The 19,313-nt window shown below is 44.9% G+C and overlaps 1 protein-coding gene across 5 annotated transcripts in view; it reads left to right on the plus strand.

The window, feature by feature from the left end:
* The window catches only part of SLC4A11 (solute carrier family 4 member 11), a 256,640-nt gene extending 245,430 nt beyond the window's left edge, over positions 1-11,210 (plus strand). For all 5 annotated transcript variants that reach the window (XM_025179543.3, XM_075931014.2, XM_089777744.1 and 2 more), the window contains exon 20: positions 710-11,210. In XM_025179543.3, the coding sequence (XP_025035328.1) occupies positions 710-773 (64 nt within the window). In that variant the 3' untranslated portion in view covers positions 774-11,210. The remainder of the gene's footprint in view (positions 1-709) is intronic.
* Positions 11,211-19,313: the final 8,103 nt, after the last annotated feature.

Genomic DNA, 19,313 nt, shown 5'->3' on the forward strand with positions numbered 1-19,313 from the left:
CAGCGGTCCCATTCAGTACCGTGCTCACACGATAGGGGGCGGGCTTTATGTCGTGTCACAACAATCCTGGTTGTAACAGCAAATGAGGCAATGGCTGCACTAACGACCTCGCAGGACAAGACACACACACAGCACAGTGGAGCCGGCAGAAGCGAAAGATGATGGCGGTGCTACTTTTCACGTGCGGTAGTCGGTGTGTTTTCTTGAAGCCCCATCTCTTGGGAGTGTGGAGTGTCTCAGAAGCTTAGCTTCATTTTGGTTGGTTGGGTTTTTAAAATTTTCAAAGCCACCCAACTGGATTCTTTTATTTAAATTGGTATCATATTTTACGCCAGTCTCGTCACGCCTCCCCCAATCCAGCCAGGAGGACAGATGTGGGGGCGAGGCCAATGTGCTCCTCCATCCTAGCACTGCTCAAGCCCCCCCACCCTTCCCGATAGCTCTTACCACCTTCAGAGGGAGCGAGAGCAGCAGCACTGGAAATGGAGAGGCTGTGCTGACAGCTGAGGGCAGTTTGCTCTTCGCAACACTCCAGTTGGAGGGATTCCAGCCGTGTAAACACGGCTCTTCATTCCAGTTTGACCCTAAATCACCAGGTTAGGTGAATTGCCCCAGACACACCCAGCTCTGAAGAGCCTGGAAAAGGATGAACAAAGCCCTTCATGGCAGCACTAACCTGAATCTAATGATCTCTGTCGTTCACTCGTAGGTATAACCTGCTTCCTAGGATCATTGAAGCAAAATACTTAGACGCTATGGATGCGGAGCACTAGAAATGAATCTCTGCTCTCGGAGGAGCCATCAGCTTTTCGAATCCAAAGGAAATGGCAGCCTTGTGGAGATGTGGGATTATGTATCTGAAGTTCTCTCGTGTTTTGAACCTCCAGGCCCCTCTTTCTGCTCTAGTACAGCAGGTGGAGATACACGGACGAAGACCAATTGACCAGTCAAGCATGAGATCAAAACCGCCTTGGGTCAAGAGGCCAGGACTCTGCTGAGATTTGAGGCAAGCTGGCTTTCTGGAAATGTTACCTTCTTCATCCTAAAACTTGAAATCCCAAAGATCAATGTATTTCTCTTGTTGGATTGTGCAGGGCTAGGGTGGCCTCGCATTCCCTTTTTTTTTTTTTTTTTTTTTTTAAGGGGGATCCCTTTTTTTATATATGCCGTGTCCCTTTCCCCAGAACACTATTAATATGTATGGACAATACCCAACCCTTGCTTTACAGAATTACTGAAAAATTTGGAGCTTTAATGCAAGTTCCCAAGTCTCCAGTCCATCTTCCAAAAGGATAGCCATATGTCAGAGGAGACCATGAGTGATCTCGTCAAGTCATTGATTAGTGGGTGGGCTGGGAAGCAAAAGAATATGGGTGTACTGATTTGTCTAAAGCTGTAGATTGTGTATTATTTAATTTTTGTGTATGCTCGAAATGTTTAGAAATTGGATTCACTTTGTGATGCTGGTGTAATTACAACAGGGTCTAAGCCACTGGGAACTAGATGAACCTATTTTACACGTACTTCTCAGTAATCAAATATAGAATTGTTGGTTTGTACAGCAGGAGCCTTTGTGGTTGTGCTCAAATTCACCTGGATGCTGAAATGTGGCAAAATTCAGTCATGTGCATTCACATTCACATATACATATGTACAGAACTGCCTATGTGTACATATATACATACGTAATTTAGATTTGTGTATATATTTTGCATATATAGTATACATATTGAGTATATAGGCATCTTCTTTCAAGATATTGAAAGTGTTCTTGTGCAATCAGTGTTACTTGTGCGGCCTTGACATACATTTGTTCTTTGCTTCAGTGCTGCTTTTTTCTTCTTCAAAGCCATTCATTGTCAAACTTCATTAGCCCAATTACTGATTATGTTTTTTAAAACATACTGCTAGGTTCAAACAATCCTTCATTTTCCTCTAGTCCTTTGGCTTCTGTGACCTGCATCACCCTGTCTGAATGCTCTCCGACATGTGAATTTTGCATTTAATTTTAATGTACAGTATGTAGTGAAAATTGGTTGATTCTCAATTGATACTTCTGTTTGTCACTTCACTGTTTCAGTTTTGTAGCTACCTCCCATTTCCCCCTACCCTTAGACATTACATTATATTTCTGTATGAATTCTAACTCTCCTGCTATCTATTTTATCTTCTGATTTGTTTAATTTTGCTGGTATTATGGTCAGTCTTTCTATACTTGAAGTACTGTGAAACAAGCTATCCTTTTGTGAGTTCTCTGTTCATCTGTAGTGCAGCTAGGGGCAAATGTTACCAGAAAAGAAAAGTGGAGCAACAAAGAGAATGAATTTTAAAATGCAAAAATTAGGATAACATTAAAATAAATGCAACCATATGGTAGATTAGTTCAGAAAAGTGTTTCATTTCCACAAATTGTTTGCACAATAATTGGCAGTGAGATGTATCAAAAAGAGTACATCGGCAATTTGCCTTTCTTTACCAAGTAAAAAACACAGCTGTCCATCACTAATGAGAGGAACTGGGGAAGAAAGCTAACTTACAAACCCTAATTCAAATTCATTCCATAATATTTTTAATAGCACCCAACGGGAGTCCATCATCCCGCAGTGGCCCACAGCTTAGAATGAAACTATTGAGAACAGAGGGTTCTGTTTCTTTTTTGAAGTTGTGTGTTTCCAATTGACAATCCATTGGAAGGGGCATCAGTTTGTTCCTATGGGGGTGTGTTACTGATTAGGAGAAACATTTAGCACCGAAATTGCAGGGAAATAGATTTTCTACTTCATTAGCCATCTAAGCAGCATTGTCTTACCTTAAAAATGTAACCTCATGTTATACTGAACTCCTGCAGATAGACTGCGAAGGTCCTGGCCTAATTTGGCCCTCTTCATAGATGAAATGTGGGCATTGCTATTAATTTGTTTTTTACTAGGAATGTCTGAGAGAGCCGTGTTTGTTAGTATAGTGATTTCTTTTTGCTGTGCTAACAGGTCTGGCCCTATCTGCATGTTCAAGAAGACCATTACAGGAGTTAAAGGCAACTAAATTAAGCACGTTGACTAATATCCTGGAGTCAGATCTGTAGTAGACTTGCTGTTAGTCATGGCAGAGGTTCCAAAATAAAGTACCTAAAGATAAAGGTGACTATTCAGCAAAGCCGTTGGTTGCATGACTCAGAAGCGAACAGTATTGGTAACTGTTTTCAGATCTCGATTGCAATAAGAAACGTTTCCTGGCTGTTTTAAAACAAATTCTTTCCTTCCCAGTGTAAAATGCATTAAAATGAACCCCCATGAAAGGAAGGTTGGGTGTCTTAAATACTTTGCAGTGGCGTGCGTGATGAAAACATGGCTGTTCGAACGGCACACATGTCGCATTATGTCATTGATGCCTTGGCTCTCGCTGCTTGTGCTCCTAACAGCAGACCTCACAGTGTGAAAAGCCAGACTTTGTGCCCGAGAGGATTTAAAGCACATGATGGATCCCCTGACCGGGAGAGGGGTGTGAAAGCTGCTTGCAAAGCAGCTGTTTCAAGTAAGAGATGAGTCCGTAGGTGAAATTCATCTCTGTGCAGAGTATCCCTGAACTTATGTGTCCATAGGTTGGCCCTCTGCACAGGAGGTGAATTTCACTGTGTACACACAATAAATGTAGTGACCAAAAAACCAAACCGCATACTTGCAAACTGCCTGAAATACTGTAGGACAAAAAGGAAAAGAAACCCCCTAAAAACCTTCAAATGAAATAGAACAGCTATCACCAGGTTTCTTTACTCACCTCGTAAATTGGCGCGCATTTACCACAGCCTGCTGTTTTTGTGTCAGAAGGTTGCATTGACGGACTGGGTGTTGCATTGACGGACTGGGTGTATTGCATTTAACAAAAGCCCCTGCAGGAGTAAAATATTTTAAATGAGCTCTTTCTCAGTTTCCTGAAAGAACCAAAAATGCCTTTTACTTTTCTCTCTCTCTGAAAATAGCAGTCCAGATGTAGTGACAAATGCCACTGAGTTGAGCAGAGTGAAATACAGAAATAGTTACGCTGCAGCATGATTGGAAGTGAATTAACCTTCACTGCTAAAATTAGCACCTGGATTACTTTTCTGTTAACTTGCTGTTTTAGAACAGTTTGTGATGTAATATCAATCCCGTGAGTATTTTCTTTTTAGCATAAACATGATAGTTAAATTTCCTTCCTCCCTGGTGTTTTCACTAATACATATCATGGCCCAGAGAATCAACTGATGTATATCAGCCTCCGTCAGTGAAGTCAATACCGCTATTTCTATTTGCCCTGATCCTCAACTAGGCATTTTCTTTTATGGGTATCAGTTTAAAAAAACAGACTCTGTCGGAATGTCTCGAGTTATATATGGCTCACAAAATATTGATAATGATCTTATTTCACCCCAGAAAAGTTAGAATTTTCATACACATAATCTTTCCCTTCCTGTTACAAATTAAAGTTCTTTTGCTTCTCTTTTTACTGACATAAGCAGGCGTTTCCAGGAAGTAGGATAACGAAGGAAAGAGAGTTTGCGAAACAGAACTATTTCTGCACTTTAATACCTCTGTGAAGGTTAAGACAGTTAGAATGTAATAACCAAAAGTTTTTCTTTTATTATAAGCTCTTTAGATAGATACGCACAATGTTCTGTATCAATATTGCCAAAGAATTGGATCTGAAAAGATGTTGATTGCTGTTAATTAAGAAGGCCTTGTGCTGTATTCTACTGGAATCTCAAGGTAGTAAATGCTTATGAAATGACTGGAATTTTGTAGCCTAAATTAGTTGCCAACAGCTGCCAAACTTATGAATGTACTGGGAAATATAATTCACTTTTTTCAAATCTGTAATTTGATCCTGGCCCTTAATGGTATAGCAAGAAGTCATCCTGATCAAGTGGAGATGTGATCTTAGTTGATACATAGATCTGCGGGTCTGAACGTTCATTTTAAAGCTGATGAAATGCTGTTGTTACATTACACATTGAAATGGATATGCTGAGGTTTGTTGCATGTAGTAAAGAACATTGGCGCTGAATGGGCTGCCGAACAGGATATCCAGATTGCTGGGAAACAAACATGCAAAAAATCTCTGTCAAGCAGCGGCGAAGTTTGACAGCATTATTCAATGTTAAAAGGTAGCTGGTTACATCCCACCAGTTCCCTGTGAGGGTAGTGGCATAGCAAACTTAAACTCTATTTGTGAAACATCTCAAGGTAAAATCGGGTAACTGTACTGTGAGAAAGGCACGTCTCTGATGAACTACCCATGAATTAGGGATAGAGTCCTCTAAAAACAAATATCATACGCTAAGGTGCTGAAATATGACCATTACATGCCCAGGGATGCTCGCCTTGACTTCATAGCATATCCCATTAGCAAAATATATCTCCCTGATGCACCTGTCCCCTAAGACATGTATCTCCCACTGAACCACCCGATTCAGACAACGTTTGGAGAGATGTGCGCTTGTCATTGCACTAACTGAAACCACCATGAAAAAACCCTAATTCAACAGCAAGGATCCTGGGGGAGAGAGGAATTTGGTTAACTCTAGATCTACAATCAGCTTTAATCAGAACAAATATTTCATTTGCCATCTCCAAGAAATCGGAAAGAAAGATCAGTGGAGGTGAGACTGGTGTATCTTCTCCAAAAACAGTCACCGTGTTCCAGATGTCTACTAAGCATTCATTTTGCGAATGCAGGAGTAGATACAGATCAAAGTCAACCAGATCACTTAGAGGGTCACTTTCTAAAATATGCCTTTATACCTGGAAGCTAGCATGGGTCTAAATTAATAAATTGTTTGTCATGTGCATTTCCCATACCGGGGCGTGAGCTACTGGCTCTCGCTTCTCCTTGTACTGACCATGTGCTTTCCCTCCGTGGATCATACATCAGAGGCAAAATCTATTCTTCTGCTTCCCACTCCAAAGAGAGTACCAACATATCACTAGAGCAGGCCTCTCAAATCTTCACCAGCCCATACAAATTCTGAGCTAGCTTCCAGACTTGGGCCTGGCAACTTTGTACCATAGTCACACGTGCCATCTCAGACAATGGTCAATCAGTCATGATTTCTGTTCTGCAATTGTGCTACTGTACGCCGCCCCTCATTAGATAGTTCGCTTTCTGGTGCAGTTCTTGAACAGAGCAAGTCTTTTCTTTCATCTATTGAGCTTCCAGAAATACACTTCTCATTTTCCTGAGCGTTTTCAAGAAGGCCTGTGGGTGTTAGAAGGAAAAAGCACATAGGATTGCCAATTTGATGTCAACTTGCTTAAAGAAAGCATGCCTTGAACTCACAGGCCCATCCCCAGGGCTCCAGGCCTGGCAGATGCTACAGCAAAGATCTACCAACTAGGATTGTGTCAAGAGCTGAAGGTATCCAAGGTTGCTAAAGTATTTTAAGAGGCTCCAAAAATTCCTAACAGCTTCTCATATCTTCTTGTTTCACTGTGTTGTGTCCATCATCCTTAGGGCATCTCCAGTGTTGTTGCTCCTTTGCAAATGCACGTGATTGCCCTTCAAGCCAAGAAAATTCATCTATAATTTTCTACAGATGAGTGCAAGAAACACGGGTCACTGGCTCTCATTCTGAGGCTGTATGCCTCCCTGACTCTGCCTCTCCTGTGGAGAGAGTTCAGTTTCCATTGTAAGAGATGCAGCCTGGATGCTCAATGGGAAGAGAAGGCCAATTGTGCCTACACACGCATGGTGGCATGTGGATTCTTCTGGTGGTTGAGCCAAGTTAGACCATCACTTGGACTTGAGCCAAGCTCCCACATCTGGAAAGCCTCCCACTCTCCCAGGCTAGTCCCCACTTCTAAACTTAACTGATGTTCAACCTCCAGCTTCATATGCACCAGTCCCAGCAACATCCTCCCTGCAGTCATTGTGATGCTGCTTCCTTGCAACAGCGCTGTCTGCTTTGTCTCTGAGCAAGATGGCGGCAAGGAGGAAAATGGATACGATGACCATCTCACATAGGTTAATAGTCTTTGGTGCTCTGTTCTCACATGCAAAGAGAAGGGCTGGCTTGACAGGACCTTCACTTTTGTTACATGAGCAGGGTCTTGCAGAACATCTGCGTCTTGGGTTCAGCATCTGTTTCCAGGCTTGGTTGACCAAGGTCAGCAGGGCCATGAGTTCAGTTCTTACTTGGGGTATGTCAGTAAATGTTGATGGGCTTTTATTTTTCCATGTGGCTAACGTAGCAGCCATTGTGTCGCACTCGGTTTTTTATCGATAGCATTGCAGCCGATATTTTCATATGTTTAACTGAGGTAAATTTTTGCAGCAGTGCATGCATTTGTCCGCTTTGTGGAAGTAGCTGACCCAGTAGGTAATTAAGCACCACGGTTTGCAGGTGATTTATTTTCAGGGAGCCATTAATTATGTTCCATGAGTGACCCAGCCCTCTTGGTGTACACTATTGACTTAATCATGTGGTGCATTGTTTCAGTGAAATTCCTGTCAGAACAATGATGTTGTTATGCACACCTTTCCATTATTAATGTATCCGTTTCAATGTGTAACAGGTTGTAGCCCCCGACTTTGAATTTCAGATCTGGAGCTAGTTCTGGTTGGCAGCAACCCTCACTTTCAAACCTGGATGCGAAGTTAGAGGCCTTACGCCATCCATTGGTGCTTTTAAAAAGTGCCCCAATGATTCAGAGGTGCTGAGCACCTTCCACTCCCCTGGACTGCACTGAGATTTGTGGGTGCTCAGAACCCCTGAAAACAGGTCACTTTTTAGATGCCTAGACACAGAATTAGGAGCCTGACTTTCAGCACCCAGGTCTGACAATTGAGGTGGCGATGCACCTCCAAATCAGCGACCATGTTTGGCAGATGGCAGGCTTGGATCCCAGGAAACCCAAACTTCGGGACAGGAAGTAGAAATGGAAGCATCTGGCAAGCCCATTATATCATATGCTGAGCACGGCGGTTGGGGGAAGGTTTGTACCTATCTATGCGTCCATTGAGGGAGAATGTGTAATGCCAGAAGAATTTTAGCCTCTCGCTCGTTTAACTGAGTAACTTAGGTTAGAGTTATCGTAAAGAATAGTCTAGTTACAATGTTTTGTATTTTCTTCTCCCCTTCCCCTCAGCCCTACCCTCAGATCTTATTCCTCCATTTCCACTGATTCTACCCTGGAGATTGGCATGGGTACGGCAGAATCTCTTCTTGAATTCTTATTTCCCTAATGTATTTGCCCCTGTCGGTTGTGCTATGCAGCCAAATCTGTTTGCTCGGGTTTGACCTGCAGCTAGCCTGTACTGAAATAATAGATGACAATTCCTCACCTCACCCCACCCCACTCCCACTCCCACTAGGAAGCACAGGGTAACAGCATACAGGTAAGCCTCATTGACCACCCAGACTAAAGGAGCGGAGCAGAGCAGCTTTACTTCTCTGGTTCCTGAGAACTGATTCTTCAATCTCGTACCCTGTTTGCATATAAGCTAATGCTAGAAAAGCTGCTGAGCTTAGACAATCTGTTCCATGCTAGGAGATTGCGAGCGGTGGTTTTATTTTTCTACGTGTCATTTGGAAAGCCGCCAGTTAACATATTTCTGTGCTTGGTGACCAACGAGTTTCCTTGACAGATCGGCTAGGAACTAGTCTATAAATATTTTAAGTGGCAAAATACAAATGGTTTGTATTTACGGAGATACGGAGCCTATAGATATTGCACTTGCTAAATAGGATTTTAAACGCATGCGTCTTAACTAGTGTTGATTACAGTGAATGATTTTCTTTTGATAAAAGAGTTGCTTCTTGGGGAAGAAAATTCCTTTATTGTATAAGGAACTCTGTTGTATTTTGAAAACATAAAAATAAAAAGAGAAATGTACTGTTTATATATTTCTATGCTGTGCTCTGACGTATCCTTTTTTCCTTTGTTTAAATTTTCCCTCGCCTCTGTTCTCCAGAAAGTGGGAATGGGTAATAGGGGATGGATCACTGGATGATTCCCTCTGGGGCACCTGGCATTGGCCACCGTCAGCAGACAGGATACTGGGCTAGGCAGACCTTTGGTTTGACCCGTTATGACCGTTCTTCTGGAAGGACCGATTTTTCTCTTCTAAAACAGCAACTGACTCCCATGGTTTAACAAATGTGTCTTAGGATTTGGGGGGCGGGGGAACTGATTGAAACCCAACTCGAGTCAATGGGGAGTCGTTTCATGCCATCAGTTGGCTTTAGTGTCAGGCTGTTAAAATCATGCAGCACTCTGAAATAGCACAGGGAAAATCTCCAAGATTTTCAAGGAGAGAATCTTGCTTTTCTCACAACAGGGTGCTGGTTTTTTGTTTGTTTGTTTGTTTGTTTTTAATAACATCTCAAGAAGCTCTCTCCCCGAGTTGCTTATCTGGATCCCCTTATCACAGAATCCCAGCAACTACCTTATCTTTAATATAGTTAGCCTGTGAGCTATTGATCCCTATTTACAGATAAGAAACTGAACCACAAAGAGGCTAAATGACTTGCTCAAATCCACCAAAAATCCTATGGCGTTGATGGTGTTGAACCAGATCTCTGAAGTCCTAGGTTGTTGTCCTAACCAATGGGTCATCCTGCTGCGTATTTCCCTGCTGCAATATTGCATACATGCTAATAAATCCCAAATAAGGTGTGCGCTGTTACACATGAAAGCCTAATTCTGTTACGCACGAAAGGTAGCCATGCTCTCTGGTAACCTGACACAGAGACAATTGTGACAATAAAAAAAAAAATCCAGTGAAATGTAATCAGTCGGGAGAATGAACGTGATCCGCTTTTGTAGACATTTCGTTCCATTGCCCATGTGTGAACTATGCAGTGACAATCCCCCATCCTCCCTATCAGAGTGATTTTGAGTACCAGCATCCCAAAGAGGTGTAAGTATGTCAGTAAAAGGACAAACATAATTTGAGGATCTATAAGGAAAGAGCTAAGCCTTCAGAAAGGGAGGTGGGGGGGAAATGTGTGCGCAGGTCGTACGCACACCTAGTTACTGAAACACTGCACCGTGGTAGCATATGGTCAATACACATCTGGTTGGACACTGGCAGGTTCAGTTAAAGGTGCTAATTAGGCTAGGGAGGGATTCCCTCCACTACACACACATGCGCACTCCTGGTCTGGCTATTATATTAAAACTTTAGCATATAGGAACCCAGTCATGAAGAAGAACACTGTTGTGCTAGATTGCTATCCAAACAGAGAATGAAAATGTTTTGTTCACGGCTTAGAATCACAGAGCTGGAAGAGACCTCAGGAGGTCATCAAGTCCAGCCTCTGCCCAAGGCAGGATCAATCCCAACTAAATCAACCCTGCCAGGGCTTTGTGAAGCCGAGATAAAAACATAACATTCTCTTGCTGGGATGCTACAGGTTAAACCTCGCTAGTCGAGAACTTTCTGGTCTGGAAACATCTCTCATCTGGAATGATTTTAGTTAGCCGGATGTCCACTTTTCATGGATGTGGCCAAGTTTCTAATGGTCCCATAAAGTTTGTTTATAGCCGCCAGTCCTGGCGCTCAGCGTTCTGTGCTGTGATTGTTTTAATTTACCCCTAAATGTCCTCTTAATAGCCCAATAAGCAGAGGAAGTGTTGGTAACGCTGCTAGACAATAATGACCTCCGTGGTCCAGAAAATTCTCTGGTTTGGAACCAATTGGGTCCCAAGGATGCTGGACTAGAGAGGTTCAACCTGTACTTTATAGTTAAGAATTCTTAGCAATAAACACACAAGAACCCCAAATCAGCATGAGACAAAACAGGCTGCACCCGAAAAAACAGGCACAACTCGCCCCACCATACTTTAGGCTAGCTAGCCACTGACTGCTTCTGATCATGCATTTCCTTATACTGCCCCCTGCCTGCAAGCAAGACCAGGAACTTCCCCCTCTACTCTACCTCCCCAAAATGATCACTTGCCGTTGCAAGCCACAGATGATAATTCTGCAATTTGACAGTTGAGTTCTTTCAGAACTCTTGGCTGAATGCCATCTGGTCCCGGTCACTTACCACTGTTCAGTTTATCAATTTGCTCCATAACCTCCTCTAATGACACCTTCATCTGGGCAATCCCTCAGATTTGTCACCTAAAAAGAATGGCTCCGTTTTGGGAATCTCCCTCACATGCCCAGTAAAAACTGACGCAAAGAGTTCGTTTCGTTTCTCTGCAATGGCCTCATCGTTTTTCAGTGCTCCTTTAGCATCTCCAGTGTGTGTGTGTGTGTGTGTGTGTGTGTGTGTGTGTGTGTGTGTGTGTGTGTGTGTGTGGTGAGCTATTCTTTAAATTCTCTTTTGGACTTTCTAATTACATTTTACATGTGAATTGCCAGAGTTTATGCTCCTTTCTATTTTCCTCACTAGGATTTAACTTCCACTTTTTAAACAATGGCTTTTTATCTCTACTCCCTTAACTCTTTTTTTTTTTTAAAGCCACAGTGGCACTTCTTTGGTTCTGTTTTTTGTTTTTTAATTTGGGGTATACCTCTAAGTTGAGCCTCTCTTATGGTACCTTTAAAAAGTTTCCAGGCAGCAATTTCACCTTTGGCGTGGTGCCTTTTTAATGTAACTAACCTCATTTTTGTGGAGTTCTCCTTTCTGAAATTAAATGGTAGTTTTGGGCTGCTGTGGCGATTTTCCTGCCATAAGGATGTGAAATTTAATTATACTATGGATCCTTTACAAAGCAGTCCAGTAATAGTCACTTCTTGGACCAGATCCTGCACTCCACTTAGAATTAAATTAAGAATCGCCTCTCTTGTGGATTCCAGAACTAGCTGCTCCAAGAAGCAGTTATTTAAGGTGTCAAGAAACTCTGCATCCTAGCCTGAGGTGATACGTAATCAGACAATACGAGGACAGTTGAAATCCCCCATTATTAAGTTTTTTATTGAATAGCCTCTCTCATCTTCCTGAATATTTCATAGTCACTTCCACCATCCTGGACAGGGGGTTGGTCGTATGTCCTTGCTGCTGTATCCTTATCATTAGTGCATGGAGTTAGCATCCACAGAGTTTCTATGGTACAGTTTGGTTCACATAAAGGCACCAGAATCGTCTCCTCCCCCAGGCAAATACATAATTGAAGCCAGGAATAGACTAGGCAGAGTTCTGTAGAGCTGCTGGCACTTGAAATTTGCCAGGTTATTCAGGAAGTTTGCTTTGGGAGACGCACGCCATCTCCTGTGACTGACATCTGGAAACTCCATCTCGCGTCGGTGGAGCTCGTGTTTCTGGGAGGCGCTTGGAAGTACAGCGCTCTCGCCCCACAGGTGGGTGACTTTCAGTTTCTCCTGGGGATGCTCCGCCCCGTCCCGTGAATGCTTGAACAGCTGATCAGCAGGTGGCTGATGGGTTCTGAGCACCCACTATTTAATTGGTGTCTACGTCTCTCCTTTTCCTCGACTTTCCAGCACCCCCGTCTTCTGGATCCTGGGAAGCAGATCATGGGCAGGCAGAACATTTAGAAAGTGAATTTTCCTTCCCAAGGCATCGCTCCTGCAAAAATAAACCTGCATTTGAGATTACTTGGTCTCGGATATTTATGACCCCAGCAGTGGCAGTAGTTACGTTGCTGTGCCTTATCATATGGCAGCATACAAGGACTCTGTTGAGAGGTACGGTGACTATGCAGTCACCTGGCAAAACCCCATATTCTAAAGAATAACGAATTTGATTGTGTGTGTGCGCACGTGCTGCAAAACGGTGTTTTCTTACCCTTCATTAGCTACTCAGAGTTAACTCTGGTTAAAATAGTACAGGTTGAACCTCTCTAGTCCAGCAATATCCAGAGCCTGGCATGATTTTAGTTAGCCGGATGTCACTTTTCATGGGTGTGGCCAAGTTTCCCGCGGTCTCATAAAGTTAGTTCACCGCTGCTGGTCCTGGCTCTCTGTTCTGTGCTCTTTAGCTCTAATTTACCCCTACATGTCTTCTAAGGTCCCAGTAAGCAGTGGAAGGGTTGGTCATGCTGCTAGACAATATAAACCTCCCGTGGTCCGGCAAATTCTCTGATTTGGCACCAGTCTGGTCCCAAGGGTGCTGGATTAGAGAGATTCGACGTATGGTGAAGACACAGCAACTCTGCCTTGAACCAGAGTCCATAGCTTGAGTTAAAGCTTTCTGCAGAGCCTGCAGTTGCTCTTAAGCTGCTAGCTTGTCTTAAAAGCCAATTGGCAGTGTCCTTGCCGCTATCTGATCCCGAGCTAGCTAACTGGAGGTAAGCACTTTCTCTTTTTTGTTGTGGGCTTGTGCAGCTCCTGCTGCAGCCCGTGCTGCCGGGAGCTAGCTCAGAGAGCTAGCGTAGGTATATGTCATGGAGTGTGGGGGAGTCACCAGGCCTTGCACCCCCCCATCCGCAACCAGACATGACTCAGCCAGCAAAGTAGAAGAGAAGGTTTATTCGTTGACAGGGACAGGGCGTAGCTCAGACTTCTTGTTACAGGAACCAGGAGCATTCAGTACAATCTGTTTGGGGGATCGCGGGCCCAGAGCCCCTGCCCCCCAGGCCAGCTAGCCTCCCTTCTCCCTAAGCTCACACACCCAGCAGCTCATCACCCAGCCCTTTAGACAACCCCGCCTCCTGCTTTGTTCCCTTTCCTGGGCCCAAGGTGGTATCTGCTGTCACCTGGCCCTCATGATGTGAGAGGCTGCACATTCTTCCCCAGTGAGTCGTGACCAGCTACCCCCTCCTTGTGTGTCTCTCTCTCTATGTATATATATATAAAATCACATAGACATACAGAGGCGTTATAGAATAGCACACAGCAAAACAAAGCAACCAGGGAATGCAAAACCAGAGTGAGCACAGGACTACAAGAGTGGACAAAATCCCCACTACGTCACAGTATGTCTGCCCAACCTGCAGCCTATGCTGTGATTGTCGCATAGATGTCCTGGCACAGAGAGGCCAACGAAAGGGAAAGCAAACCAGTTGCTTCCCACGATGTGGGATCAGTTGTCTAAAATACAAAATCGTATGGAATAGAGTCATAGAACTGGAAGGGACCTCAAGAGGTCATCAAATCCAGTCCCCTGCCCTCACAGAAGGACCAAGCACCGTCTAGACCATCTCTGATCAATGTCTGTCCAACCTGCTCTTAAATATCTCTAGTGATGGAGATTCCACATCCTCCCTTGGCAATTTATCCCAGTGTTTAACCACCCGGACAGTTCGGAAGTTTTTTCCGAATGTTCAACCTAAACCTCCCTTGCTGTAATTTAAGCCCATTACCACTGAACCAAAAAGAGCTTATTTTAATCAGACCTTCCTCAGGAACAGTTCTATTCACAGACACTGGCAAACTGCTTTTCCTGTGCACTAAACATGTTTCTATTTTTTTTTTTTTAATCTGTGGCTCAATCTTCTATTGAGAACAGATGCCACCCAGAGTGTGGTAGGAAAAATACTGCCGTGTTAATTTCCTGTACAAAATTTCCATGTTTCCAAGAAAAAGACTGACTGAGTTCGGAACACTGTTGAGGTACAACCATTCTTCGGCCACAAGGATATGGGTCAGTTGCTTTTTCTCTTGACATCTGTGCTTTTCTTAGCCCAATCTTTAGCTAATGTAAATCCGCACACCTCTATTAGGCAGTAGAGCTATTCCACTGTTTGCCATCTGAGAAGCTGGCCCATGTTCCCCAAGGGACTTTTACATGCCAAAATAAAAATGCCTACAATAGGGAAGTGTGCAAGGGAAAACCATCTGAAAGTTTTTCCTAGCTCCCATAACTATGCAAATCATTAGATTCGTATTAAAATCAGACTAGAACACCATAGCATTATCAAATAGTAAGTCAAAGTGTGGAGATTTGGGTATGAAAGGGCTATAGCAGGTGGACCTGGGATGAAACTTTGTGTCCTGCACATCAGATGTTAGCTTAAGTCAAAAATCTATTTACACTGGATCATTAATTAAAGATAATCAAATAGATGCTAACCCTTCTAACCCTATGTTCATGTTGAGAGCCCCAAGCTAAAGAATTTCATCTGGATGCCTGTTGATTTTGGCTGACTTGGATTTTTGTTGTTTACTATAGAGGATTTTAATAACATTTTAAGAGTCTTCCAGCATTTCTGCGAGGTGATTTCTGTATGCCATACACGAATTCTGTCCCCGCAGTGCCCTGTGCGGATAAATATGTGTCTTATGGAAGGGAAATAGCACTTCAGGGCCTTCACCTTGGTTGGAGCAACAGTAACGTCAGCTAGTAGCCATGTTGGATCAGACCAATGGTCCTTGCAGCCCAATATCCTGTCTGCCGGCAGCGGTCTGTGCCAGATGCTCCAGAGAGAATGAATCGAACGGGACAATTTTTGAGTGATCTCTTATTCTCCAGTCCAGCCTTCTGTCATGAGAAGTTGAGAGACGTTAACCTGCCCACCCTCGTTAATTGACCTTAATAAATCTTAACAGACCTATCCATGAATTTATCTAATCCAGTAGCACTTTTGGTCTTCACAACATCCCCTGGCAAGGAATTGCATAGGATGGCTGTGTTGGGTGAAGAAGTACTTCCTTGTATCTGTGTTAAACCTGCTGCCCCTGAATTTCATTGGAGGACCCCAGACTGGGGTGTGATGTGAAAGGATAAATAACTCTACCGATATTTACCGTTAACTCTACCGTATTCACCTTCCCATGATTTTACATGGCTAGATCATGTCTCCCTCCCCTGACTCTTCTCTCTTCTAAGGCTACATCTATACTGTGGGTTTGTTGCGGAAGAGGAAATGCAAATGGAGCGGTCAGTTGTGCTCTCATTTGCATATCGTTCAATCCTTTTTGCGGAGGAGGTTTTTGCGATAAAAAGCCCTGTGTCAATGGGGCCATTTGTCAGGGGAAAAAAACCCTTTTGCGCGAGAGCCTGTAAACCTCATTTTTTGAGGAATAAGGGCTCGTGCGCAAAATGGCCCCGTCTACATACGGCTTTTTACTGCAAAAACCTCTTCCACAGAAAGGGTCAGAAGAAGATATGCAAATGACTTAGAGATGCAAATGAGCTCTCCATTTGCATTTCCTCTTCCGCAAAGAACCCGCAGTGTAGACGTAACCCAAAATGAACAGTGCTACTCTTTTCAATCTCTTCTCGTCAGGAAGCAGTTTTATACCCCTTTGTCTTTTATCAACGCCCATTTGTGTATCGCTTTTGGATATGCAGCAACCAGATCACCAGGCAGTATTCAAGATGTGGGTATACAGGGCTGTATCGAGTGGCATTATGACACTTTCTGTCTTATCTCTCCCTAACGTTCTGGTTCCTAACCTTCTGTTCACTTTTAAGAACATAGCGTAAGAACGGCCATGCTGAGTCCGTCCAAAGGTCCATCCAGCCTGGTATCCTGTCCTCCGACAGTGGCCAATGCCCTGTGTCCCAGCAGGAATGATTTTTTTTGGACTGCTGCTGCACTTTGAGCGGATGTTTGCAGACACCTATCTCCAGTGACACCAAGATGTCGCCCTGGAGGGCCAACAGCGGATTTAGAGCCTGACATTTTGTATGTAGAGTTGGGATTGTTTGCCAAGGTGCATGACTCTGCATTTATCAACATCAAAATTCATCTGCCATTTTGTGACCCAGTCACCGAGGGAGTCGGATCCGTTGGTGACTCTTAGCAGCCAGCTTTGGACTTAACTATCTTGAGTGGTTTTGTGATATCTGCACACTTTGCCACCTCACAGTCCCACCCCTTTTCCAGAGCAGATATGTTGAACACCTGTCTTGGTACAAATCCTCGGGATCAGGGAGAACATGTGAGGGGCAAGTGCCCCCAGTGCCATGGGCAGAAGGTGCAAGGGGGCAGAGCCTTCAGGTGGCCTGGTTTTTGCAGCAGGGTTTGGGCCCCCCTCACTACTGGCAGTAGGCGGGGGGAAGCAGAGCGGCACATCCCTAACCAGTTCTGCTTCCCTGGCTCCCAGCCAGGTCCTGTGGGGGAGGGGGTTGAACCTCTCCCCGCTGTAGTGAGGCGGAGTAACCCAGAGGGAGAGGAGCCACTCCCAAGAGGCCTGGTGGGCGGAGCCCGGCTCCAGCACATCACTTGACCAGAAGTCAGGAAGTGGGCTTAGAGCTATAAAAGGCCAGCCCAGGAAGTCAGTCAGGCCCCAGCTGCCAGAGGAGCCAGATGCCTGTCCCGTGCTCCCAAGCTGGGAGGTGGAGGTGGCCATACAAGAGGCCGTGGGTTGGCCAGGACCACCAAGTTTGCAGATAGACTATGACCTGGAGGATCTGCCCCCTCGCGGCCAGAAGTTCCAGCCCCACTGGGACCAGAGGACTTGCAGTGGAGCCAGGAATGCTTAGAGGGGGAGTGTGGAAGGAGCCCAGGGCCAGCCAACTTTAGAGTCTGTCAGTCGGCACGTTGTGGTCAGAATCCCCGCTGACCCAGCGGCAGACTGAGCTGCCTGTGTTTGGGCCCTGAACTGGGATGCAGTGGAGTGGGCAGTCTCGCCCTCCCTCCACGATTGTGGGCCAACTGCCTGTGTGTGAGGGCTCTCCGCCAGTGCTGGGGGACCCATCTGGTTGTTTGCTGCCCTGCCCTGAACCAGGGCATGGGCCTAGTAACTGTTGGATTGGCCCAACCATAGGCCTGAGCCCCTGGCCTTACTGACTGTGGGTGCAGACTGTCCAGGGGCCTGTCCCCCGAACCAGATGGTTTAGCCCATTCCCCAGGAGAGACTGAGCAGGGGTGTAGTGCGGTGGGTTGGCGGCCCTCTCCTAGAGGCCTGGTGAGTTACACGCGCACTCACCGGTGGGAAGTAGAGCGACACGGCCAGTAGGGGGCAGAATGGAGCAGGCTAGAGCTGCATCACTCTGCTTCCCCCTGCTGCTGCCAGTGAGTGAAAGGGGACCCGGCCTTTGCTGCCAGCCCCAGACTTCTGCTCGTTCCTCGCACTGCGTTGCTTGGGGGAATAGGCGGGGCAAAGGCCGGGTGGGGAGGTTGTCCTGGCCCTCCCCCAGGCTAGTGGTGCCTCAGGGAGTTGTCACATGGGGGGTCATTGTGGCTAGTGACAGCTTCCCCCCTCTGACCCCATCCCTGCACAGCTTGGGAGACCACGCTATTTTCCTCTTTCCATTGTGAAAACCGACCGTTTCTTCCTACCCTTTGTTTCCTACCTTTTAACTAATTACAGATCCTTGACAGAACCTTCTCTCAAGATGGCTTGCTTTACTTAAGAGCCTCTGGTGACTGACCTTGTCAAAGGCTTTCCGAAGTTCCAAGTACAATATATCAACTGGATCGCCCTTAGCCACATGCTTGTTGACCCCTCAAAAATTGCAATAGGCTGGTTTCCCTTTTACAAAAGCTGTGTTGTCTCTTCCCCAACATGTTGTGTTCATCTATCTATGTGTCTGATGCCAATTTGTCAGATACTGAAATTAGGCTCACTGGCCTGTAATTACTAGAATTGCCTCTGGAGTCATTTTTAAAAATCATCGTTAAATTAGCCTCTGTGCAGATGACTGGAGGACGGCTGATTTAAGTGACAGGATATGTACCACAATTAGCAGTTCGGCAATTTCATATCTGAGTTCCTTCCGAACTCTTGAGTGAATTCCCTCTAGTCCAAGTCTCTTCTACTTGCTTAATGTGTCCATGTGTCCTGGAAACTTGTTTGTATTGTCACTCTCTGCTGTTCATCCCAACGTTTTCTGCCTGACATTCTCAATGCAATTTATAAACAGCCACTAATTTTCATACCACTTCTGTGCTGGTTGAGTGGTAGTTATCCCCATTTAGTATAGGAGAAACTGAGGCACTATGAGGGAGGTGATTTGTGCAAGCTTAGGACATGATGGGGCTACTCCATTTTATTTTGGGTCTCACTTGTTGCTCCTCACCATCATATTGAAGCTTTTTGCAAAGGCGCATTAAGCAAAATGGCTGACGTGTCATGTGTGTTCTTCCATCCTCTTTCCAGGTGGGATGTGCACAGTAGCATGTTGGTTTTAAATAACCATAACGGTCTGTATTTGAAGGCAACGCCAAAGCGACATCCTGAAATTAGAGCAGGAGGTGGTGAGGTTTGTGATGACCCATCCCAGACTGGAAAAATTCCCCAGGAACTGAGGACCATTAAAAGTTCTCTCTCCTGCACGTATGAGCTTTACGCTCACTGGACTGAGCCCAGTTGTGCCCAAGGAGCAGAGTTGTTGACCATGGTCTTTTTCCAAGAACATTAGGTCCGGTCTTAGACATCCTGGACCTGGGCCACAGAATGCCTTGAAGATAAGGACTGGGAAGTTGGGCTTGATTCAAAATTCCACAGGAAGCCAGTGTAAAGAGTGAAGGACAGGCAGG

This window comes from Pelodiscus sinensis, chromosome 4 (genome assembly GCF_052426305.1).
Source record: "Pelodiscus sinensis isolate ZL-2025 chromosome 4, ASM5242630v1, whole genome shotgun sequence".
Classification (NCBI taxonomy): Eukaryota; Metazoa; Chordata; order Testudines; family Trionychidae; genus Pelodiscus; species Pelodiscus sinensis.